The sequence below is a fragment of the Seriola dumerili genome, unplaced genomic scaffold, assembly GCF_002260705.1.
Source record: "Seriola dumerili isolate Sdu_G_001 unplaced genomic scaffold, Sdu_1.0 BDQW01000110.1, whole genome shotgun sequence".
Classification (NCBI taxonomy): domain Eukaryota; kingdom Metazoa; phylum Chordata; class Actinopteri; order Carangiformes; family Carangidae; genus Seriola; species Seriola dumerili.
The window spans coordinates 4,398,615-4,425,142 of NW_019174365.1; the positions used below are offsets into that span (position 1 = coordinate 4,398,615).

General features: G+C 42.2%; 1 protein-coding gene across 4 annotated transcripts in view; it reads right to left on the reverse strand.

Moving 5' to 3' along the window:
* Positions 1-26,528, reverse strand: part of ctnnal1 (catenin alpha like 1) — a 46,635-nt gene that overhangs the window by 6,146 nt on the left and 13,961 nt on the right. For 2 of the 4 annotated variants that reach the window (XM_022747634.1, XM_022747633.1), the window contains exons 2-12: positions 13,035-13,224; positions 9,251-9,438; positions 8,242-8,361; positions 6,612-6,701; positions 6,195-6,365; positions 5,394-5,471; positions 5,020-5,220; positions 3,820-3,906; positions 3,287-3,445; positions 2,562-2,654; positions 756-906 (exon numbers count right to left, since the gene is read on the reverse strand). In XM_022747634.1, the coding sequence (XP_022603355.1) occupies positions 756-906; positions 2,562-2,654; positions 3,287-3,445; positions 3,820-3,906; positions 5,020-5,220; positions 5,394-5,471; positions 6,195-6,365; positions 6,612-6,701; positions 8,242-8,361; positions 9,251-9,438; positions 13,035-13,224 (1,528 nt within the window). The remainder of the gene's footprint in view (positions 1-755; positions 907-2,561; positions 2,655-3,286; positions 3,446-3,819; positions 3,907-5,019; positions 5,221-5,393; positions 5,472-6,194; positions 6,366-6,611; positions 6,702-8,241; positions 8,362-9,250; positions 9,439-13,034; positions 13,225-26,528) is intronic. The other 2 variants (XM_022747637.1, XM_022747636.1) reach the window with 1 other exon arrangement.

Consider the following 26,528-nt stretch of genomic DNA (forward strand, 5'->3'; position numbering starts at 1 on the left):
CTCAACTGTCACGTTTATGGGGAAAGATTAAAATAATAAAAGCAATTCTCTCCACAGTGTCCATATAACATTTTAACGGATCATTCTGGCTTCACGGTAATACAACAGTGTGATGGATGTGATCCTCCCACCCACCGAGCTGCACTTTATCTGAGAGTCACATTCGTGAGGGCAGAAACAGCTTCCCCCTGACTTCTCAGACAGTGCGTGAAAGCACATGGTTGTCAGCACTTAAATGCAACACTCCCTCATGCAAACATCTGTGCATACATGGACAAATGTACAGTAGAAACAAATGTACACAGAGTCTCTTAGGCTTGAATAGTTACGTGTACTTTCTGTCTGATTTTATGTCAAACAGCTGAGTTTGTAAGAGGGACTGTTCATGACTTTGAGACTTCAGGCAACTGGCACAATAGTGAAAAGAGCAGAAATTCAGAGGAGTGAATGCAAGAGTGTTTAGTGGCATTGATGTTTCTTTCACAAAATACTTCCCACAGTCTGTGATGATTAATTCTATGTTCGTGGTGCTTGCCTTGCCTCAACTCTTTAGTTAAAGTTTTTAGGTGCAAAATGATTCACCAGGGAGAGAATGTGATGCCTTCAGGGTAAGATATCATATGCACATTTTACCTGTACTCGCTTCTGCTTCTCGCTCCTTCCGAAAGACTATGTTTCTCGCATGTGTGCTGTCTGTCTTACCACAGCAACCCAACCAAATGCATCCAAATTGCATTAACTGAAACAAAACACACCTCGCCTGCCTTCAAAGACGTCATTGATCTCTCGCAGCAGCAGGGCCATGTCACAGAGCTGCGACTCCCAGGCCTCGCAGAACACCTCCAGGTTCTCCTTAGCGATCTTACTGGACGGGTGGAGGGCCAGCGTCTGTGCTGCCGAGATGATCTGAGCAAGAGTGGGAAGAATTGCGACAGGGGAAAAGGAATCATTAAATGATGTCTGTCTGTTAGCAGAGGTAAAACATTATGCAGGCAAAAGACAGAGGAACAAAATGTGGTGTAATTCTTGCCCAGAACCGGGAAACTAGGACACTGACTGTGGTGATTTTCAGTTCAATCAAATGCAACTAGTGATGTAAACTTAAACTATCTAAAACATTTTAAAAAATTAGTGGAAGCTGGTATTCTTCTCAAACTGATAAACAGGTCTTTTAACACTAGACAATAACTTAACCTAAGTCATTAATATGTCTGTTAACAATGTTAAAAGCTTTGTAACCCGGTTTTCTTGATGAATAGCAGGCTCCCGTCTCCCTTGTCTGTGGGTAATTAAGTGAGCTACAGTTCTGAGAATAATCTTCTTTAATCAGCACAAGCACAGCAAGACGGTAAAATACCCAACTTCAGTCTCATGGGGCTCACATCAGAGCTTCCACTCCACTGTAGCACTCATTACACCCATTACCGTTAAACTCACAACTGTCCCCAGCAAAACAAATGCAGGTAGGAACTAAAATGACCCCGATGCAGGGGACATAAATCAGCAGCTTAAATGTTACAAAAACAAACAAAAAAATTACAATAAAATACTACCTGTTGGAGTAATAATGACAAAACTTAACTCTCCAAAAGTCGAAAAATAATATTGTGGAATTATTCCAACTAAAAATACAGAATTTCCCATAATATGCAACTAATGTTTAAGCTTGTTCACATCAGTTAAGTAAGTACAGCAGTAGGTGCATATTTTCAATTCCATTAACTGACAGAAAAACTGACATGATGTGTATATGTGGGACTGAAGTGCAGCTGTTATAAGTTGTTACATAACTTATATCTTCAATCAAGTCTGATCTCTAGACTGTAAATAAGATTTTAGACAACTGAATTTTGACAAGTATTAAAAAAACTGATCTCTCACACACAAAAACCCATGTGCACGCACACACACACACACACACACACATCATATGCCCATCCCCTAAAGTGTAGTATTTAATAGCCAATTACCCTCTAAGCCACCCTCTATTACTTTGGGCAGACAGAGATATCACCACCGCCACCCTGTACTGCAGCGTTATTGATTGGTTGACCTTTGAACTTAGGAGCGGAGTCATTACTGCAGAGTCATGCGGGACCTGACATTAGCGCCGCAGGACAGGAACATTCTACATTGCTGGATAATTACTGGCATGGATGGTTTCCAAGAGCAAACATAATTAGATCTGAGATAGGGGGACGAGGTGGACAGCATGTTCTCAGCTATCTTAAAAGGACGGCAGGTGTGGGAGGTAGACAGAGGAGACGTGAGGTAATTTGTCGTTTTTCCCCTCCCAACTGTGTACATGTACAACATTACTCAGGTTTGATTTCACTCCCGGACCACCATGAGACCAGTTTGACTTCACTGACATACAATAAAAGTGATGAATTGAACAAAATGGGTCTCAGGTTTCATTAAAGTTAACCTGTACACCTTTTCCCGACTTCTCCTCTTTCCCCTGGTCGCTGCCATTTACACATCAAGTCAATGGGCCATGATATTAAGACTGACCTAAAAACAACAATCCACACAGAAAATGTTTGGAGGATTAATGTTACCTGTGGACCAATGACATGGAAGGTCTCCTCAGCGTGTATACAGGTAATCTCCAGCGGCTCTGTCCCCGACACATGGCACAACAGCCGACAGGTCTGGAATGAAACACAGGAGGAACAAATAGGCTGACTGGAGGTGCTTGGTGAATGGTGTTTTTTTTTTTTTTTTTAGAGTGAGTGGATAATAGTGAATATTTAGGCTGCATCTTTGGGAAAAGGTTTAATAATCTTAATAAAATCTTAACATTTTCCGAAAGAGCAGCTCTACCCTCACACAGTGTCTCTTTTTTAAACTACACTGTCCATTTTGTTTGTTAGGGGCCACTAGTAGAGACATGACAGAGCGTGGTATTTTTCTGCACAATATTTGCATAACAAAACCACATGTTGGCTTTATTTGGCTGAGGTTGAAGTGTACTCTGCATTTTCATTCACCTCCAGTACTGTGTGTTTGCCTGCATAAACAACTGCTTATGCTACAATGCTGGGAGCACAGGAATTTCAATGTGTTTTCAACAACTTTGGAACTCATGACAAACTTTTTCACCCAAAGCCACCTGACTGACGTATGTATGGAGAAATATGATTAAAAAAAACAACTATCCGTCACTACAGATATCTATTGTTTTGTTTTTTTTTTTCTTTACTAGTTGAACACCTCTACTTGGTGACACCACCGTCAACCCTCTCTCAGCCTACCTGCTGCCTTCGCCCCTGTCCCCGCCTACCTCCACCAGCTGCTCCTTCTGCTCGGTGAGCGTGCGCGAATACTCCGCCACTGCCTCCAGGTTTCCCTCGGCGCCTGCAGCTTTGAGAGCCCGCAGAGGCAACTGCTCTCCGTGAACTTTCAGCAGGTCTGAGGCACGACCAACTGCCACCTTATGGAGCTGGAGGAGGAATCAAAAATGAAATTGTAGAATAAGAATAGGAAGGAGTTCTAGAGGCTGGACAAAGTACAAGAGAAAGAAAGATGAGTGAGAGGCATGAATGAGGGTGGTTTTCAAGGAGGCAGAGAAGACAGAAGAAGAGCAGAGCTGACACGGTAACATAGTTGAGTTGACAGAGAGACAGCAGCAGCAGGTGAGCTGAAAAGTGATGGGGGAGGGGGGGGGGGGGGGGGGGGGGGGGAGCGGGGAGCCAGCTACAGGAGCAGAACAGCAGGTAAGAGACACCCAAGTCAGATCTGTCTGTTTCTGTAACTGAGTACAGCTACTCTGACTCGGAGGCCAGACGGGCAGACCAGAGACAGACCGCTGCTCACCTCACGTCTGAGGTCACTGACGCTCTGGCATGTCTTCAGGATGGCCACCTCCATGTCCTCTGTGGCCTCTTTGGCGTGGACGGACTGCTGCTCCAGTGAGACAGAGACAAGACGGAGAGAACAGAGCATGAGACACAATATGGTTTTCCAGTCACACACACACACACACACACACACACACACACACACACACACACAAAAGACTGGAATGGAAAAGGTATGTCAGAGTCGTAACAGCATGGTTTTTGACTTTCCAATTACATTTGTGACCCGTTATGTTCCGAAAAGAGAGTCAGGCATTTCAACACGCAATTTTATGTAATCAAAATAAAATGATTTTAACAAATTATGTGATTTAAATATTGTGCAACCATTTTCCAAATTTCAGACTAGTTTGAACAAAAATGCAGCCAAGACAAATATATACTCTGCTAAACCAGCCACAATGAGAATCAAGAGCACAAATTGAAATGGCAGAACACCCATGATTATTTGGACATTCAGAGGCTTTCTCTGCAATTTCAAAACACTGCAGTGTTCTGGTCTTTTCAATTCTCCCAAAGACCTTCAATTGCAAGGGCTAGATGAGGCACTACTGTATGTGGCTGCAGTCTATCTGTGTAGTCTGAGAAGAAAAAGTTTGTAATGAGGATCTGCAACATAATGACTTGTGTTTCATAAGTCCATCAATTCCGAAGGCCAAGGAGATCCTGCTGAATGGCAACAAGATACAACACTACGTGATGTTTCTCTTTGAGCCAAAGGAGACTGAGTAAAAACTGTTATTCAGGTGGGTTATTATGCTCTGTTGTTCCAGGAGGGATGTGTGAAAAGAAAGTGAGTAGCCAAAGTGAATGACTGAGTGAGCCAGGGAGGGTGTATTAATGTGCATGGGTCTGTCTGTCTGTCTGTGTAGTATGCTGTGTGTGTGTGTGTGTGTGTGTGTGTGTGTGTGTGTGTGTGTGTGTGTGTGTCCTTTGCTATCTCTTTTCTGTATCTTATTATCAGACCTTCCTTTTACAAGTGTCTTACAGATGAGGTACTTATAATTACTCTCCATATGGTAGCATATGTTTTTATGAATATTCCTGTAGGTGTGTGTGTGTGTGTGTGTGTGTGTGTGTGTGTGTGTGTGTGTGTGTGTGTGTGTGTGTGTGTGTGTATGAGAGAGTGCATCTGTGCAAGCTTGTGCCAACATACCGCCTCAATCCAGGCGTGCATCAGCTGCTGGGTGTCCTGGCGCACCAGCTGGCACAAACTTAGGATGGCCTGCCGCTGCTCGTGGCTGGTGTAGGCCGAGTCAGTAAAGTCCTCTGTCCGCTCCACCAGCGCCTCCAGCTGGCTGTCCACGCTCTCGGGTGACATGGAGTACAGGTTCTCCCGCAGGCACTCCACGCCGGACTGCATGAGCGGGGAGGGAGGGAGGGTTAAGAGGAGGAGGAGGAGGAGGGTTGTGGTGAGTGGAAGGAGCATTTGAAGGATGGGCCAGAGGAGACATTGGAAAAGACTGAGGCAGCAACACACACAAGAGCTTTACTAACCAATGTGCTGAAAAACATAATTTACCATCTTACGTTTATTAAAGCACTTGATCTCATTCTTAAATGACAAGTAGTGCGGGGTATGGTTTCAGCCTTCGACTCACCTCCGGCCTTCAAAAGGGGCACAATAAATTCTGCAAAACAGCATCTCAAGTACACAACCATAAAAGCTGATGCATTTTGTCTGTTTTATCCTTTTCTTGTCTGTAATTAACAGTAATGGTTTCTGCTTATGTGTGATAAGATGAGGTTTACGTAAGCTTTTAAGTGCCTTTTATTAGAAGCAATAAGTATCTCCAGGTCCTTTCATTAAAATACTTTCTTCTACTTTCCTTTTCAATGGAAAGGACGCCTTCAAAAGTGTTTTTTTTTTCCCTCCACACATTCATTTCTTTCATTTTCCAGTGCACAAGGAGGAGAGAGAAGATTAGTCAGAGCGATGTAGGTTTAATGGTGATTCACACAACCGTATTAACCGAATTATAAAATAGATACGTCTGGTTCTCTAGTGTTGATTGTCCGAGTCACATCTGAAGCTGTTACATAAAATTGTGAATTCAAAAATGTTACAGCTGACACCAAAATCGACAGTCATGCAGGACTAGAGCCTCTCTACAGCCTCATTAATAAAAACAGATTATGTTGCTGTCATTTTCTGATAAAGCTGTGCCACAGCGGTTTTTAAAACAGCTGAATCAAAAAAGCAGGACACTTTGCCCAAAAGAGGACCATTACTTAACTTTACACTCCAACAAGTGTCAGACGAGCGTCACTAATCTCAGGCCTTAGCGTTACATACTACATCGACTTCTCCAGTCTCATCTCTGATCTTACCTTGAAGTCCTTGATGCCGTTGTAGATGCTGGCAGGAAGAATCTTGTTCTCCCCGCAGCTCCGTGCCTCAGTGACTATCTCGATGACCTGCTCCAGGGCACAGCGCATTCGGTGGAAAACGGCGTCTTTGTTGATTCGTGCCGACTCGCAATCTGGGTGCCTAAGGCAAGTCTTTGGAAGGAATTCAATGTGAAATGTCAAAGCTCATGGCTGCCTATATTCTTTTCAACATCTATCATCTTTAATGTTTTTAAACCACAATTATTCACTCCCCTTTGGGTTTTTTTTATGATTGTGTGACTTGAATATCAACATTGATCACAGTGTGTGAGAAACCTTGAAATTAAATAAACTTGAGAAGGCCTTAAATCTTTAAGCCTGAGATAAACCATGCCCAGAGGTCCACCAGCAGCTTACCTTGGAGGCTGTGAGGAGCATCATGGTGCATTTCTCCAGCACCGCTCTGGCTGCTGCCATCCGCGCTTTCTTCTTCTCATCCTTCAAGTCCTACAGTGCATGCACACGCACACACACACACACACACACACACACACACACACACACACACACACACACACACACACACACCAGATGGTAATGGGTGGCTTTACTCCAGTTACAACTTCTTAGAACTCTCAGGGTGTCCGAAGGACATGAAGCATCAAAATTATTCAGCAAATCTCTTTCATGCTGGTATGAAGGGACACACAAATGTGATAGATTCCTCTCCAAGTGTATGCACGCACACACGCACACACACACACGAAACTTCCTGCGTTAATTGTCATCTAATAAAAAGAGACGCTACCAGAATAGGAAAGAAGATACAGTGTGTATGACCTGCTGCATTGCTCTCCCTGTACTCCAAACAGAAATAGACAGCTCGAATTAGGTAGATACGGGATTTGGATAAGGCAGCTGAATCAACTCCTCTCCCGGCACTTCGCCATAGATTACAAAGACGACGTGATTATCCGTCATTATTTTTGCCTCTGTGCTCGCCTGGCTTCAATAGATGGAGATGGTAGATTTTCTAAAGGACTGTGTGCTTGTGCTTGTGCGTGCATGGGAGCGCATGAGTGGGAGTGAATACAATAAAAATAAATAAAAAAATAAAAAAAGATAAAGAAAACAGGGTGGCAAATGAGGAGCGAGAGAGCATTAGCTGCAATGAGGAGCGTTGGAGAGAGACGTGATGTGTGTGTCAAAACACGAACCCAGATGAAATTCAGAAAGAGGGATGGTCGATCCTCCCTCCCTGTCTAGATATCGCAGCCGTTGCACTTTACATCAGCTTCTGCAGGCAAAGCGCTTTAGCTGCAGAGGCTGAATGTATGCATCAAAGTAGGATTAGCAGCCTTTGACAGTAGAAAGTTAGAACCCCTAAGTTGGACTGTTTTTCTGAAGGTGTGAGCAGAAGTTTTGTTGCAAATTTGCTACAAATACATTGCAGAAAGAATGGATGGCTGAAAGCATAGGTCAGTTCATATCAACACTGAATCGTGATGTAAACATGTCTTTGTGGACTATGAGTCATAACAGACCTGGGCATTTCTTCTACGGACTGAGAAAAAATAAAAAATTAAAAAAAGAATAGATACAGAGGGAAATGAGGAAACTTTGCAGAAACAAGAGGACTTCGAGGAAAGCTTGTTACCTCATTGTTTGATGTTTTGGGAAGCGTAAATATTTGACGCTTGAATTATTGATTTGTTCTGAGTTTGTCTGCACATTCATAGTGCAAGTTCTGCAGGTTTCGCAGTCTAATTCCACCACCTGTTTGTACATTCAGAACACCATATTTATAAAATCACTGCTTGTTAGGAGATTACATTTACATGAATAAACAAACCGTGTTCAGTGTTGCAGAAACAAAGAGAGACAAATTACTGCATGTTCATAAGCCACACCATATTCCATATGCAGCTTTTTGCCAAGATAGACCACATACACATTTCACTTACTGAGAGATATTCAAAGCGGGCTGATGGCACTGACACTCTTGAAACAGAAAAGCAGAGATATGGTTTCTTCACATGCTACTCACGTTCTGTCTGTCTCCTGTGAGGTGGGCAAACTCCACCATCTCATTGCCAAACTGGCTGAAAATCTGTACAAATTCCTGGAAGGTGCTGACTCTTTCCAGATGGTCGAGGGTAACCAGGACCTGAGAGGAGTGACAAGATCAGAGTGGTACGGTGAACGGCAACATATGGTTCGTGTTCTTCTACTCCTTCCACCGTAATGACCTACTTCTGATGTGTGTGGAATATCTGAAGGAAGTGTGAAAACACCCGAGAACTTCATGAACCGTGTTTATATCCCAAAAGCAAATCCTTACCTTACATCAGAACCAAGAATAACGTTTACTGGACTCATGATGTGTCATCTATTTCAATGTTTTTACATTGATTCTATTTCTGTTTTAATTTCAGGACTCCCCATGTGGTATTAATGGCTCAATCTGATGTAGTTATATCAGTGATATCCTTAAAATAAAACCAGCAAATTAAGTAGTTCCTAACCTGCATTTTAGTTAATAGCAGTCCATGTAGCTGCTAATTTAGCTGCTGGGGGTAGGCTAGTTGGCAGCGCTAACGCAGCAGCTTTTATCCACGCCAGACAAAAGAGGAGGAAGAGATGTAATTGTGTTTGCCAGTAATGGGGAACAGGGGGCTGTCGACTGCCTGTCCAAACGAGGCTAACCAGTCATGATTAAGCCCCCTGTTTCCATTCTTGGCTCAGTCTACAGCTACATCCATATCACACTGTCTGGCTAAGAGCATAGCCAGGTACGATGGAGAGAGACTAACTCTGGCTCTGTGTTTTTATACGGTCGCTAAATGTGCTGCTTTCCTTCAATTACCTCCAGAGTACTCCTTCAGAGAGCCAGTGCTTATCTGTTAGGAAATAAAGGACTCAGTATGGAGTTTGCTAAGGTGTGTGTGTGTGTGTGTGTGTGTGTATTTGTGTGTGGACCACTATGTGTGTGTGTGTGCAAGAGAGACTATGCAAGACAGTTTATGCATATGCCATCTTATATTTGAATGTCTCACCTTGTTCCGTGACGTGATTATCTGTTTGATGACGATGCGGTCAGCTAGGACCAGGACTTTAGTGACTGAAGAGAGGAGCAAGCGTGCAGCCTTCACCATCCCTGTCCTATCGCTGAACACCGTGACACGTCCGTCTGTCTGGGACGGCAAGGCTGATCCCACATCTGTCAGCTGGGCTATGGCATCACCTGAAAGAGGGGAGAGAAAGCAATGGCTTTTGTGAAGTCGTACTATGTAAAGAAAAGAACAATGCGAATCAGCCAGATGAGATCAGTCGGCAGAAGTGGCTCGTTATTTCCTGAATAAACTCATGGGTGAGAGGGAGTGCAGTTTCTGTGCAAAAAAAAAAAAAAGAGTTCATTTGAAGCGGCTGGGGAAAATGACTTTTTGTTAGGCTTGGAGATTTTCTGGCTAACTGTCAGACAACTCAGAAAGAGTCTTCTCCCAGTTGGGGATGCAGACCCAGAACATGCTGGAGGGTTTACATATTCCATCTGGCCTGGGAGTGCCTTGGGATCCCCCAGAAAAAGCTGCAGGACACGGCTGGGCAGAAGGACCTCTAGGCTACTTCGCTTTGCCTGCTGCCATCGAGATGTGGACCCAGATAAGAGGCAGAAAATGGAATGATGTGGGGGGGGGGGGGGGGGGTCAAGCTGAATTTTGTAAATGCCCTCTAAGTTAGTTCAGATTTTGAGATAAACTATGACATAATGTTCTTCCACTCTGCCAATCTTCACCTCTGGGAGAACATATTGTCCTGCACAGAAAGAAGCTCAATGGGCCTATATTAGGCACAGTGGTATGACGGTTATGCCAACCTAACCCTAACCCAAACACTTGTGTGGCATGCTTGATGGGTGGTGTGAGCCATTCCTGGGGGAGACAACTTAGATCCTCAAACAAACTTGGCGAACATGCCAGAGCAAACTCGTAAATACACGGAATATGCAAATGCAAAAATATTCTTACAGAGTCAAAGTTTCCCTTTTTCTCTCTTTCTAACCTGCTCATATTAGCCCCAATATGGGAAGAATGCAAGGTCTTTTTTTAGGCTGGAAATCCATCACCAGAATAGACCCTATCAAGAGAAAAATGTCCAGAGTTAAGAGCGAGAGGGAGGAGGAGAGAAATCTCAGAAGAGGAGCTCAGAAAGGAGGGGGAAGGGGAAGATAGGTCTCTATCGGGTCATGCAGCTTGGCTGTCTATTTAGTTTGGCTGGTCCTTTAAAAGAAGCAGCGCAGACAAACTGATTGCATCCGACAGGCTGCTTTTCAGTGCCAGCTCCGCTAACCAGTTAAAACATCGAGGCCTGGCTCACAAAGAATGCTGCACAACCCCCATGACACTAGCGGGGTGGAAAGCAGAGGCCAGTTCGCCCCTCTCCAAAAAGCCGCCTTCAATCCCAGAATATAAATTGTAAGGATTATGGATTCTCATGACCTTAAATCACTCTGGTCCCGTAGTTATTGTGTACATGTTCACATGACCTTTGTATCTTCTTTTCACTATAAAAATATCTTTGATTGTGTATTGGTAAAGCGATGGGAGTCTTATTCCTTTTTTACTTATCTGTTTCCCCCGTACCTGTAAATTCACCTGTTAACAGGTACGTAAACACTCACATAATATAATTGGCTATGAATTTATCTTAATCCTAACCATCGTCTTGGGCACTGTGAATCTTTCTGAAGGAGAAAGAGCAAGGAAGATAGAAAGCACACAAATGTGAGAATGACACTCAGAGACTGAGTGAAAGAGACAGAGACAGAGATCCAACACAGATTGCCTTCACTGACCTGCCTCATTGGATCTCTCCACCGCTCCGATGATGGGTAGCATCTAATTAAACTAGTGCTTTCAGCCTGCCTTTATTTCATTCATTATAGCGCACAAGGCTGAAGCCTGCCTGATTAAACTCTCCCTGCGGCTAGGTATTAGAGAAAATGTCAATCCTTCACTAACTAGCCCTTCTCTCTCTCCCGGAGACTTAAAGAATTTTAAAAGACTTTCTTTTTTATCCCTGAAGATGTCTCCATCGTTTTTTTTTTTTTTTTTTTTTTTTTTAAATATGGACACAGACGAGACAAAAAGTTCTTCTTTTCTTTTAAATCAGGGAACAGTTGTACAGTGTCTGTCAGTAGAAGTGCAAGGGAAAACTGTGAAAACACCTCCCTAAGAGGAAAAGTGAGAACTGGAATAAATTAGTCACAGTGGGTAACACACAACCAGACATTTGCACGCACACACACACACACACACACACACACACACACACACACACACACACTTCACTTGGCCTCACCCACACACACACACACACACACACACACATTAACATGCACGTTTTCTCATCAGTCTATTCTCCTCCTCCCACCAGCACTCTCTTTGTCTGAGTTTTAGCCGTCTTTACAAATCAGCACTGTGTGAGGATTAAACGCTTTGCTACACAAACTACCGCTCCCCCCCCCCACTCCCCAAAACATAAACCTATTATCACGGTGTTGTGTCTAAATTCTTATCCAGTGTGATATTGTTTCCGGTCTGCTCTGTAGAAGGCTAAATGAGGTCCTTGTTTTGCCTGATAACAACTAAGTTGCCAACTATAAAGAAGTGTTTCCTCGAGCAAGAGGTGGCAAACATCTAAATACAGTCGTGAGAAAGTTTAGACAGACGGGACGATACAGGGGTGATGTGTCGTGAGTGTGTATTTTTAGACAGCATCTAAACAGAAAATGTTACAAGAAGTAGTAGTAGTAACACTAGTCAAAAAAAATTTCACCTGTTCTCTCTCGGGTTCAGTAAAAGCTGACAGTCCTATGGGAGTGATCCACACGGTTTGTCACTGATTCCACCAAACCCCAAAAAAACTCTCTGTACCTCTTTGTCTCTCTCTGTTTGTGAACTTGATGTATGCATCCATGCAGATTCTTGCAGTCCACATCAGGGGAGAGGCAGGCTACACCCTGGACCAGACTGCCATTTACTTCCCCTACCTTGGATGTTTTAGTGCAGGTAGGAAACCGCAGAAATGAAAAGGCACAGCCACCCAAAAGATTCAAACCCTGGAGAAAATAAGTCCTGGCCTCAGGTTGAGAAACACTTCTCTATTTTACACAGAAGAAATCTATGAAGCAGTGAATATTGGGAAAACTACAACTGCTTCAACTTTGCCGACAGCCTGATGCTGAGACCTTTCTATCAGAATCTATTATGCGGTGCTTTCCAATCCAGTGCAGACACATTCATTCCCTCATTCCTCACAGCACCCTTGGGTGAAGAAGCATTTTTTTTTTTCCAACCTTTACTACCAACCTAATAACAACAATGTCTTTAGAGCACTCTGAAGGTCGTCTGGTGTAACACTGTTTGACAGCCGGGCTGTCCAGACTAATCGAAATTTGCTAAAATCTGATAACACTGCAAAGCCTGAAGGTGATGCCTGACGCTTTATGAAAATGTCACAGTTTGTCTAAGCAAATAAGCAATGATGAGGAGACAATAACTTAGGTCTTAATGGCCGACCAGCTCCAACTCCCTCAATGGCAATTTCTGAACAGCATAAAGCCGTGGACATGCTTACGAGGGCAAGACACAGTAGCCACTCTGAAGAAGCCTTTCTGATGAAGAACCCTCACATTAGTTTTACAGCATAAATTTGTGACCACAAAATAAGAGCCACCCCTGTCTCGTCCAAAAGAGAAACACTTGACGACGTGTTAAAGTTTAAGTGCAGCAATTCAGAGAAATGTCAAGTACATAATGAGATCCAGCCAAAGCGGCCTACCTGCTCTGCGTGCCTCGAAGCAGGCTTGACCCATCTCATCCTTCAGCTCCTGGTTCTCTGTGGCGATGGCTTCCCCGACGGCAACGAAACGTCCCACTGCCACGCTCACTGCCTGGCCCACCCTGTGTATGGCTGCCAGGGTGCGCTCGGACTTCTTTGGCTTGTCTTTATGGTTGATCAGAGTGGTGATCTGCAGGAATGTGTGGTGGAGGAAGAAAAGGGGAAAGCAGAATGTTATTTGTGAAGGAGGACAATTACTTAATGTATCGCTAATGCTTTTAACAAAAATAAAGTTCTGTCAATCATTATAAAATTGCAGGTGTGACTTTTTTTTTGATTTTTTTTAAAAACATAAAATGTTAAATTTCTTTTACTGGCAAGGTTCACTGCAAATCTGCTGGTAGGTTCCCAAACAGACAGTCTAAAAAATAATGCCCTACAGCTCTAGACTATAATTATGCTAAACTAACAATTATTTTTCTTATAGATGAATCATCTGCTTATTTTTTATTTTTTTATTTACCATTTAAAAATGAAGTCTATAAAATGCGTGACAAGACTAAAAAAATCAAATTTCCTAGGGCCCACAGTCTTTAATTTGCATGTTTACTTACACCCAACAATCCAAAAAACCAACGACAACACAAAACTGAGAAAAACAGAAGAGCCTCACATTTATGAGTCTGGAACCAGACAATGTTTGATGATTAAACAATTAATTGATCATCAAAACAGGCCAACTGACTCATTATTTCAGCATCAATGAAATGCTAAAATTTCACAGAGGAAGTAAAAAGTAAAACAGTTGAGCATCTCTGGCATTCTCTGTTGTACCTGGCATAGTTAAGTAATGTCTAACAACTTATCCACTGACCCATCTAAGCCTGCAGGGAAGATAAGTGAACACACAAGTTGCGCAGTCTCAAACTAGAATCGTAGCGCCTTGTTTCAACAGTGAAAGTATGCTGCGATATCCAAACAACATTTTTGATAAGGGAGTATATTGAGTCTGGAGCACGTTCTTCCTTTGCTTATCTGGAGAGAGGAGTTTCCTGCCAGCACATCTAACAAGTGGACATAACATTTTTGGGATACAGCGTGCGGATAATCGACTAAACAGAGAGAAAACATCACCTGCGCAATATTTCGTGAAATGCGAAAGAGGAACAGCAACAGACAGCGCAGATGGGAAAGACACGCATGTTCTCTTTGACATATACAAGACAAGTCCACCCGCTGGGTACACAGAAACACACACACACACACACATACACACACATGAAACTCAGGCGGGGCTTCTTAGTGATAATTGAGGGTGTCAATTATGTATGGGTACAGCCAATTATCATCAATTATTTATTGATTGCTTCCACTCTCTCCAGCTGTTATCATTGTGTGTGTGTGTGTGTGTGTGTGTGTGTGTGTGTGTGTGTGTGTGTGTGTGTGTGAGAGAGTGTGTGTGTGTGTGTGTGTGCCTGCGTGCATGTGTGTGTCAAACCTTTTAGGTCAAGCGATGGTGGGTGGTGATTTTAATTGGTCCACAGCTACAGGTGGTCCAAGTGGGGAATCTTTTCCAGTAAAGTCTTTGTGGGCTACAAAACGCACACTGGTTCTGCTGATCTCAGACGGTTGTTTGAACGAGCAACATCCCGACACATGAATACAACACACATTTAACACATTTAATCCCCAGATGTTTGTGGAAAGGGGACAGGATAGTTACAGATCAGCTACACAAAAAGGCCAGGATTGTCTCCAAGCAACTGTCATTATTTAGCATGCCTCCACAAGACACTGACATTATTCCAAAATAGGTTAGTAGTTGCTCGACACACGGTTTCTTTCATGAATATTTATGTTTTCAAAATGTCCAAAAGTTGGACCATGAACTTCCAACCATCGCCTCCTTACTGTGAGAACCACAATGCTAAAGCTTGAATTAGGCCGAGTCAGCAATCTTCCTGAGCTGCTGCCCTGTGAGATGTGACCCACATTAATACTGTACATCACACGTCGTCCTTGTCAAGTATCTCTGAATTGCAAAGTTTTGCAGACTGATTTTATTATGTGCGGAGAAATTTCAATATTTTTATTTTCCGATTTTCCATCTTCAAATGGCTGGGAAATTTGAAAAATAACTGGGACTGAGTGAAAAAAACAAAAAAAAACATGCTGCCTGGTTTGGAATGAATTCTGCACAACAGAAAAATGTAGCTTCTCAAATGTGAGGATTTGCTGCTTTTTCTTTGTGTTATGTGGCAGTAAATTAAAAATCTTTAGTTTTTGAAATGTTGGTTGGAAAAAACAAGCAAACTGACGACATCAGAATGAACTCTTAAGAAACTGAATGCCATTTTCTTTCTGAATTTTTAACACATTACAGATGATTCATTGATTCATTGATTTTTTATAATTATATATAAAACAAACTGCAAATAATTGATACTGAAAACAATTGTTAGTTGCAGCCCTTCTTAAACCCATTGTATAACGAAGGTGATATCTTTATTCTGTGATGAAGTTCCAATGGCGGTTTGGTTCAGTCATGAAAACCCATTTATAGCACTCATCGTGGATTTATCATAAACATACAGGCCCTACTGTTCTTTTCTATAAAATTACATTAACTGTCAAGTATTGACTTCTGTGCGCATGAAAAAAGACGCCTGAGGAAAAGAGGAGATAAAGAAAAAGTTGAGACGTACAGGGTGAAAAGAAAATATAGAAAAAGAAAAACTAAAGAAGCAAATAAAGCTGGGTGTTTGATTCAACTTCACTTATTTATCAAATCACACATCCAACAAAAAGAAAAAGAAGAGTGCTCAGAAGCATGATGAAACACTGGAGCTGTGAGAATATATGAGTATATGTCAGTATTAGATTGTAAACTGCACTGGCGAGAAGTTGCTTGGCTGAAAAAAAAAAAAGTACTACAACCCTGCTGCTCTCCCTCTTTACTCTCCTCCACAGCTCTGTCAGTATCCATCTGACTATGTCGCCATTTTTCTCTCTAGTGTTGAAATCAGTTGTGCAAGTTTCCTCCTGCTCTCCTTTCTCTGACAGACTATTGTTCTGTAGCGAGATCATGAACCTGAAAGTGCTCATGAGCCAGTTCTATTGGTCTGTCACTCATCGCTTAATGTATCACTCTATCTTTATTATCTCAGTGTTCGAACTACCCTTCCTGCGAGCCTGGCCTTTTTTTTTTTCACCGACTCATCCACACAGAGGAGGATACCGCTTAGAAAACACCCAACACCGGCTGGCTGGACATTATGTGGTATAATACAAGGAATTAGGGCACTGTGAAACATGATTCACGCCTTCATAATAAAAGAAAGGTTTATTGTCAGGTGGCGGGTTGGCAGGTTATACAGCACACCTGATAAACACTTCTGTGACATAAACTATATGTGTTTCTGATGACCCTGTCCTCAAGTCCTTATGAAATCTGTGTGTGGCTGTGAGAGGAAGCTCGCCTGTAGAGTGTGTGAATGTGTGTAGCTATACAAACACCAGAACCTCTTAAATAAAAAAAAAGAAGCCTCTCCTCTCACCAAGGGAGGGAAAGGAAAAGAGAAAGAGAAAGTGACAGAAACAGACCGCATGAGAGGCAGACGGGAAAGCGGAAGAGGGTCAAAAGTGACATCGAGTGAAAACCTAATTACACATCTTCCTGTGTGAAAAGGCCTCTTCTGCACTGCAGCAGCTGAGGAGGGTGAAGTTAGTTCAACACGTTTAAGACGGCCTGTCTGTGAAAGACAAACAGAGAAATAGTTGCTGTGAATTACAACGAGAGAGCAGAGAATAACTGCTGCCCGGGATTTCCTCCATCAGGGGCGACTCCACTTTAAGTAGTTCACTTCATTTACTATTCAACACATCATATTGAATGATTGGCTTTTCACAGGTGAGAGCAGCCGAGGATACAATTATAATTTTAATCTTCAAGCTCGTGATCAGTAATTAATTGACTTGTTATCCCAGGATAACACATTCTTTTTATGATAATATATTAATTATCTTCTTATCTCATTATTCAAAGTAATCAATTTCAAGTATTAGGGTATGGCCTAAATAGTGTACTAGATGGATAAAATATACTCAGTTAGTAGTTTATTAGCTGAGCCACATTAATGCAATCGTATACAATGTTATATCTTTCTTAAAGAATGTTTCATTTTGTTGAAACAGTTCTGGAGAGGTGTTAATTCAACTTAATGGACATTTTTGGAGTCTGTTCTTTATGTCTGTTCTGTTCTGATGCCTTTTTCTGTAAAACCCTTCATTTAAAAAAGGTACCCTGTGGACTTTTGCCCACTAGTAGCACCGTGGAGCAGTGTTTTTCCCAGTGGGTCCCGACATTGTTGAGTGTAAACTTTGTTTATAAGAAAACACTAAAGGGACACCTTTAGCAAAAGAAGCCAAACTTCACGTGTTTAATGCTGTTTAAACAACAATAGCAATACAAGAACTAAAGAGTTAAAATATCATTTAAATTAAGAAATATCTGAACCATGAATAATTAAACAAGACCACAGTTATGTTCAGACATTTAATGCCAACTCTCAGTACTTTACAGATTTTGATGCTCTGTTCTGTATGGACACATTTTAATTGATAACAAACAAGTATAGACAGCGTATAGATCTTGTAGACAGCTGCTCAATCAATGAAGCTGCCTTCAGGCCAGAGGTTAGAAATCTACTGTATATTTCTGTGCAGTTTACTCATTTAAAATGTCTCTTCTTGGTTCATTCTTCATCTCTCTGTTTCACACACTCCCCCTCTATAACAGGCTGCTGTGCTCTGCTGCACTCCAGCAGTGTTTGAATGCCAATGAGCATTACCAACTAAGCAGCATCCAGCCCAAAGCCTCCAAAACCCACCAAGGATTTACATGATATGAAATCCGTGAAATAAGCACAAATGTTGCTTTAGATGCAAAGTTGGACCTCCAACAGATTTGTTTATTGACAGGCCTAGCTGAATGCTTCTACAACCTACTTTAGTTGCTAAAAATTAATGTGTTTTTTTGCTTATTAGAGCTATTGCAAATGTCAATTAAAACAAAGAGCTTAGATATGATATTTATAAATTGATTTCACAACTTAAAGAAAAACTGTCACACGGTCATTTCAGTGAGCTTGGCATTTGTCCTCCCCAGTTGACATAATGAAGCTACTGTAACAAGCGTTCAGTTAAACTCCACCATAAGTAACGCGAGTCCATTTTAGCTACATGTCTATGCCACTGTCTCATGAATTAGTCTCATGTTCCAAAACAAATCCAATTGTTTAATTATGTCATGGTTATGGCAGTATTAACCCTGCTCATATTATCGTAGCATAAAGAAAATGGAACCAGCGGGGATGAACATTGACATTAAGATGGCACTTTGGCTGAGAAGCTAAATTCATATTGTAATTATTGGCAACGTTAGTAACATTTAATGAGTCATCCCAGAGCCCTAAAGAATGGATGTATATTACAGTGGCGTCGCCTGTTTGTCCCCGTTACTCCTTTACATCCCCATGACAAAATTCATCAAATGCTCTTACATCTGTAATCAAAAGGGAAAACATCTGTAAATTTCATATCTCAGGACTTGTAGTGAAGAGTGAGAGCCCTGCCTCTACATTCACACTTCTGTATATAATATCACAATGTGTCAGTCTCTCTTTTTCACTCGCACTTGAGCACAGCAGAGAGGCTTGTTGTGCTGTCTGTCCCCTTCTCGTCACTTTCTCCCCTGATACACAACCAGTCAATTCCCAACCGTTCACCCCTCATCTCTTTGTTGTCCATAATTAGGAGGACAATTACAAAGCCATAAAAAACGCATGAACAGTTTAATCTGAGCAGCACAACACAGGAACAGAGCCCACCCATTGGTTAGCAGGAAATCTAGACTAACACCTCAAGGACACAGTGACTGACTATAAATCAGCGGGTAACAAAAGCTGGAAACATTTGTGGCTGCCTCCCATGGCTACTGACTGAGTTTCACTGAATGGCAACGCTGGGGGAAAGTTTGGCGTTATCAGAGTCTCTCTCTCTCTCTCTCTCTCTCATTTCTGGATTGTTGTTCAACTGTATGAATTATAAATGTGGAAAGAAAAGGGTGTGTTTGTGGAAGAAAAATCATAACAGATCAACTCAAAGCCTTTTTTTTTTTTTTTTCTCACAGTGGCAAATTTGTGTCATTCTTGTCATTTAATAACTGCAACAAAATTAAACAAAGCCAGCAAGATAAAAGTGAGTGTGAACAAGCTAATCCTGAGGCCTGAGGGGGCTTTTATTAAACGCACATTGTAACCATTCATCATGATAATTGCTTGCTTGGCGAGTGTTTTGTTGCCCTGCTTATTTGTCTAATTTAGATCTCTGATTTTTTTGTGGGCTCTACTTTCCCTGCTGACGAAAGTCACAACTCAAATTGAGCTTTTTCCTCAAAGAAAAAAAACTGAATGTAGCGTTTATATTAGAAACTGATTTTTAAGCAAAGGTACACACGTCACAAGCATCTATTAGTGGTGTCAATCAAAAGAAGAAACTTCATCCATCCATCTATGGTGACAGCACAGTTAATTTTTTGTCCACTTCAGCATGTGCATGTGTGTGCACACAAGTATTTACTGCAGTACTGCTGTATGATATATATGTATGAATAGCTTGTGCATAGGCAGGATATAATTGGACAGTGTGAAGAGAAGGAGACAAGGCAGAGAGAAACAAAAAGGGAAGTTTAACATCTTGGTCGTGTTTACTTGCTGATCAAATTAAACTGTCAGCATTATGTTGTCTGTGCGAGTTTTCCTGTTTGTCCTTGCTAATATGAGAAAGAAAGTCTCCGTCTGTGGTAACTTTGCGAGCCTCCTGTTTCTGTGTGCCTCAGATTGTTGTTCTCATTACACAAACTCTATAGCATATGGATCACTTTGTTAAAACGAACAGGGAAAAGGAACACTTCCAGGTCTCATTTCAGCCCATTACGGCACAAAGGGATCATTGCTGTGGGGAGACCTGCACCCAAAAGGACATTCTGGATGTGTATCTTATCTATGTGGATTTCTCCTGGAGGTTTCCTGACATTATTTTCTGTCTTCAACAGAATTTGAACTGCGGTGCCCTTGGAAAAAAAAAAAAAAAAAAAAAATGAGATTCTGTTCAGCCTTTATTGATGCAAGGCAAGATGTGGCCGGGTATTCGCTGGGGACCATGAGGAAGAAAAAAAAGAAAAAAGAAGAAAGAACATAAGAGGGAAGGGATGAAAGTAGCACTGAACATGCACTTTAATGGGCGAGCAAATTCCTTCCAAATTGGCCCGAGCAGACGGGTGTTCGATGCTGCACTGGTTGGCAGCCAGACTGGAGAAGTGATACAAGGAGATGAAAAGGGAAACAAGGGAGTTAGGAGGAGAGCAGACACATAAAGATAAGGAGAGGTGAAAGGAGGGAGAGAGTAAAGAATAGGACATGTCATCTACATCACACTTTACCCGGTCTTGTTTCTTCCTCACTGCGAATGTAGCGTCATCCTTCTCTCTTTCAAACTTCCCTCCCTTGCGACTACAGCGGCCTTTGTCCTTCTCTCCTACCTTCATCCACCTCTCCTCTAGCAGTCTTTTTTGAGCAGCAAGTGATTCAAGTCTGTCCTTACTGCAGTACAGTAAAGTGTCTTACAGTACAGTAACAGCTTGTGATGTTTAAGCTGCGTCCTTTAGGGTATACTGTAAAAGCATGTGCATAGAACAGCAGAAATATGAAAGAGCTGCTGCACCATCCAACTCTTACACTGCGAAAACTTATTAATCACAGAACATATGCCCTTTCATTCCCTGATGAAATAGAAATAAAGTTCTACAGTCTTAATTTCAAGTGAACAACGCACACACTGACAACAAACTGAGAAATTGGTCCAAACTGCAGCGAGCCAGTTTTCTGGACACAGAGTTGTTCACCAGTTGGTCATTACCAGACACAGACATCAGTAAAACATACGGGGCCAGCAGCCAATTTTGCAACAATGAGTCATGCCCTCATCTAGCAAACGTAAGAAGCACTCATTTTATGCTCTTTAAGCAGCCTACAGACACAATGGATAGAGTTACCGAGTCAGCTAATGGGAACAGAATACAAGTTTTCTGGTGTACCTTCTTAAATTAGAACCACAAGGCAGCAGTTCAATTTAGTCGGAAAGCTACGCGGAACCACATACATATGCAGTCTTGACTGGTCATGTATTCTTTAGGAATTGCATTGCATTTATAGAGTTATTTTTTATTTGGCACTCCCCCCCACACACACACACACACACACACACACACACACACACACACACACACACACACACCTTTGGAAACACTCACACACGCCACAAAGTCTGTTTGAGCTGCCAGCCTAAGGAATAAGTGTAAATTTTAATCTTTATACTGATTCTAAAAACCTATAGGCATTGACACCATGCCAGCACCACTTATGCATTCTGGGAAAGTAACAGAAAGAAGCAGAAAGTGAAATATTCTGCCGCTTAAGGAAGCAAACATCCCCAGGAATCAAACGTGAGACATCCCAAAGACAATTTTGCTGCTATTCATGTAATATGTGGTTATTTTCTGGTCAACTAGTGCGTGTGCGGAGAGAAGGCAGAGAGATATACTTTCTCTTTCACTTTATATCAGTCTGTCTTATCAGTACAGACAGTCAGTGCTTGTTGTAATGACCTGGTGGAGGTCACACAGAAAGTGCCAACATCACACTGCTATAAATCTGAGACAAACTGACCTCAGATCAGTCTGATTTGGTGTAAAGGCTCCCCAAACCAGTGATAGCAGCCTATCGTCCTGAAATTTTCAGGCTACATTCAACTACTGAAACACACTTTCTCGCTCTCTCTTTCTCGTGCGCACACACACACACACACGCACACACACGCACGCACACGCACACACACACACACCTATCTAGCTGAAGCACCAAATTTCCTAGAGATAAAGATAGAGTGTGCAGTGATCTGGCAGTACTAGCTGCTGCGGATGATTGAACGCAGATGGTTTTACCCAGTAAGGCAGATAATTTCAGAGAAAAGATAGTCAAATCAGTGAGTGCCTATACAGCCACAAGATGACTGGGATAATACCAGCTGATTTCCAAAGAGAGACGCAGAGGGGGGAGAGGGGCGCAGCTCACAGAGGAGGTGACGGATGTGGGAAGACTACTGAGGCCAACAGACAGGCAAGCTGACAGTCATGTAGTGTAGCCAACAAACAGATTTGCATCTTTGTGTATTTATGCCCAAAGCGCAAGCATCTCCATGTGCTTTCATTGGGTCCTTATTGAACTTTAACTGCAGCTGCACAAGAACACTGCTTCCTATTTTCAGATTTCTCCTCTTTAGCGTAATGTATTGATATCAAATTAAAGTCACATGATAATGCTGAACTCATGTTTGTGCCACTGAGTTAGATAATAATGATGATATTAAATTATTGCCCGCGGTTCTGAATTAATCACATTTCAAACTGCTAGAGGAGGCACCTTGCTAGTTAATTAATATTTGTTTCCTGAGGCCTCAGGTCATCTTCTCAGCTGACTCTCAGCAAGAAAGCAAATAAGCGTAATTTGCAAAATGTCCAACTATGTCTTTAAATACAGCATTTTCCAACCATGTAATGCTTTAAGTCGGTTTTCCCTTTGTTCGAATAAAGTCCAGACACGATAACCATGGTGGGTGAGAAAGAGGGTGACATGTGACAAAGGTTCCAGCTCAGAAGACGAGCACATGACATGAACTTTTGTCCACTCGCTCATGTATGCCAACAGACATGCAGCAAATGAGACAAGCAGGCGGACACTGACAGAGGTGGACAGAGAGAAGTGGGGGTGTGTAAAGCAGGCACTTGGGCTCGCAGAGCAGAAAGCAACACAGACAGTGAAGACAACCTGAACGGCAAAGGGGCTAGCGGCTGAGTGAGTTTGGACTTTTATCAGATCGTACCCCATCGGATTTGTATGAGAAAAGGCCACTGTTTGACTTCGCAATCAGAGCTGACATTTGAATATGTGGACAGGCAGATTGAATCCATGGCAAACATCAGCAAGAAAGGTTATCGCTGATAAATACTAACTAGCTGTGTATAGCCAACTACTCAAGAGAGACTATGATCAACAGTAGTGGAGTATAGAGTACCATGTTTGTTTAGGAACTCTGTATCAGTGAGTCTCTTATAGATGCACCGTCAAAGCCTTTTATAAAGGAGCTGAAAGAAGTTACAAGTCGGGACCAGCACAATGTGTTCGAAATGTTTTGTTACTAGTGCCAGTAAAATCCTTTTTAAACACATTTTTGAGAAAAAATGTTTTTCTTTTCTTTTTCTATTCAACTTAATTTTCTTAAAAGCTGAATGTTTGTCTAAACACAAGCAGCCACACGAGGCCATTCCCTGCATTAAACAGTCTAAAACTGACTTATGTCACATGTGCCTCCACTTGCACACTGCACAAAAAGAGACCACACACAGGCACTGCTATCTAACTTGTATGTACTGTTGTCCTGGGCTCTGTTCCAAAACATTAAGTACTACGAGGCGATGTATTATGTACAGTGCAGTTTAACTAGGCTGTGTTCCTCTACATTATTCAGCGTGAAAAAATGATTTGTGTACAAGAATGTCAGAATGGAGCCTCTGACTTCTGCAAAACAACCTACTGACTGTAAATGATACCGGCGATGTTGTAGAAACATGCTCTGTGCGTGTTACATGTGAGGCTGACGTATGGAAAAGGTGATAAATATAACACTGGTTAAAACATGCCCCCAGCTCCTCTGACCATTGTGGCATGCCAAGGCCGCAATGTCTGCATAGTTACACAGCGCTAGAGTAGAGAAAAAGACAGCCACTGAAACACTGACACACACAGCTTGCATTCAACAGTGCACAATACCTCTTTTCATTCCTTCTTGCTCACGTAATTCTCTGGATAGTAGGTGGGAGGGAGACCGAGAGAGACACAGACAGAGAGAGACAAAGAGAAAGTCAGGGAGGGGTCAACCAAGGAGAGGAGAGAAAGAGAGCCCTGAACACAACGTGACTGCTGGGTCAAACTCCCTCCGGCTGTCTCAACTGTTCACCTGCCCCATCTCCGGTGTACCTGGGGATGCAACTCGGGAATATACTGCGGGGGTCAGCATCTGATACACAGCACCTCGAGGCAGTGGCTCACCTGGGCCTCGACACCAACATGCTCCAAGCTCTTCATGCTCTAACAATGTCTCTTTACTTTACTGAAGAATCTGAGCCACTAGTGCATTATATATACTTTCAAAAACTCAAAATATTTAGTCAAAGTCTAAAATTTGATAAATTGTTCAAGATTTGTGAATGACATCAGTAAGTAAATAAGACTGACTGACTGGTATTTGGCCATTCTCAATATTGGACACATTTCAGTGGTTACTCAAAAAAGGTATTGACGTTCTAATCCCAGCCCCGGCCGTGAAACCCTGAGGACAAACTGACCAACCCTTATAATCACTTTTCTGCTACGCGACTGAGATTTCAGCAGCTCTCACTGTGCACTTTCATGGTCAGAGGAATAACATGATTTGCTAACTAAACCGTCGTTATCTGCTCTCTTTACAGCTAAATCTCTACAGGTGACCGTGACTTTCCCATTAAAGCTGAGGTGGCATCTAACCCCTGAGTAGTCAAATGAAATGTTCGCTCCGGGCTCCTCGTATGACTCACAGCACGAGAACGTGTCAAACGCTATATTTTTTTCTCTCCGGTTCCAGCTTTTGTCGCACCACGGCACAACAGCAATTGCTGCTGCAGTGTGCATCATCATTTTTTTTTTGTGTGTGTGTAAGGATCTCAAGCTTGGCCAGATTAGCTGACTCACCAGGGAGCCCTTTGAATATAATGGAAAATGCAGATTTTTTTTTTACTGGACAAAGCAGTTATACCAATTTAACATAGAGTACCTCAATCAAAAAATATTTTTACTGCTGACAATGGAGACTTACTCTAACTTTTTTTTTTTTCCGGCTCAGACTTCAAAACAATGCAATACGTAGATTTCTTTGAAGGGTATAAAAATTACACAAACCACAGTAAGCCAAATATAAGAAACAAACATGTCTGGAATCTGTTCTGAGGCCTTCAGTTGCTTCTTTTGCAACTGCTATGATTATGAAGTGCAGCTGGCTTGATATTACAGCATCCTAACAATCAATCTGCTCTGTTTGCCCACGTGTACGCTGAGAAGCCAAGACAACATAACAATATATTGTAAGGTTGGCAAACGGTAGACAAACCAATAAACTCAGTTCATATTTTCCAAGGGACCATTCACTGTCAAATAAACGACAAATATAATCCCACTTATTGCCTGGTATTACGGCCTGGCATCGATCCTTGGTGCTCTGCCACGGTTCAAGTGTTCACAGCCTCTCTAAAACCTCTCCAAGGCGGATTTCTAAATAGAGGGATGGAAACATGGCCCAGGGTTTCCAGATTACATTTTTGTGATTGTTTCACATGAAGAGAAGTATTCATCTCCAGGGCTTGGTAGCAGGCTCGCTTACCATTCATGTGCCATAGCAGGGTAGTGTTTCCACTCAGGAAGTAGAAGCTAAAAGGAAAGCAGAACAGGCTGTGTGCTACCTGGTCCTCCATCATGGCTGTCTGAAAATAATGGGAAATCTATCAAGTCTTAAGGGGGCCCACTGAGTGTGCTGAGCAGAGAGCTCTGCGGAGTCACTCTGACCTGAGCCTGTTGTAGTTTACCACATGACAAATTCTGACAAGACAAATCAAATCAATCTTTATCATCATGCATTTTTACTACGATTTCCCACAGTGTGCTTTTATTTAAAAGTTTGTTTCATGTTCATGTGCATGAAGACTTACTTCATATTTGAGTGGGAGTATTCATTTAAATAAGAATTGCATTATAGGACCCCACTGACCCGGTTTGTTAGTGCACTGACAGTAACACATAATCCCTCTTGAAAGCAGAGCATTGCTACAGTGTAATCAGTCAGACTGACATGAGGCACAGGAAGCCCAGAGGAACCAGCAGCAGCTGATAACAGAGAATGATAAACCTGGGAGAAAACCAGACAGACAGCTGTGATGGACAGATAGACGGGAGAATGGCAGAGGGCATACAGTAAACAAGGAAAGAGGGAGGACAGCTAAGATGGAGAAAACCAGAAGGCACGGCTACACAGGAAACAGAGGAAAATGAGTCTTTGCCATCTCACTTTAGTCTATCTAAAAACTCTTTAAGAAATTGCACTCTTTTAGTTAAGAGGTACACCGGGGACACGAGATGAGACCGTGTGAGTGAGAGCAAGCTCTGATTCAATGGTCCTCGCTGGGGGGTAGACAAACACAACATGGCCATGGATCAATTTGTGCTCTGTTAACCACAATCCAAGGTTAACTAAGATGGGAAGGGGAGCAGAGGGAATCGATCTCCTCTGTTT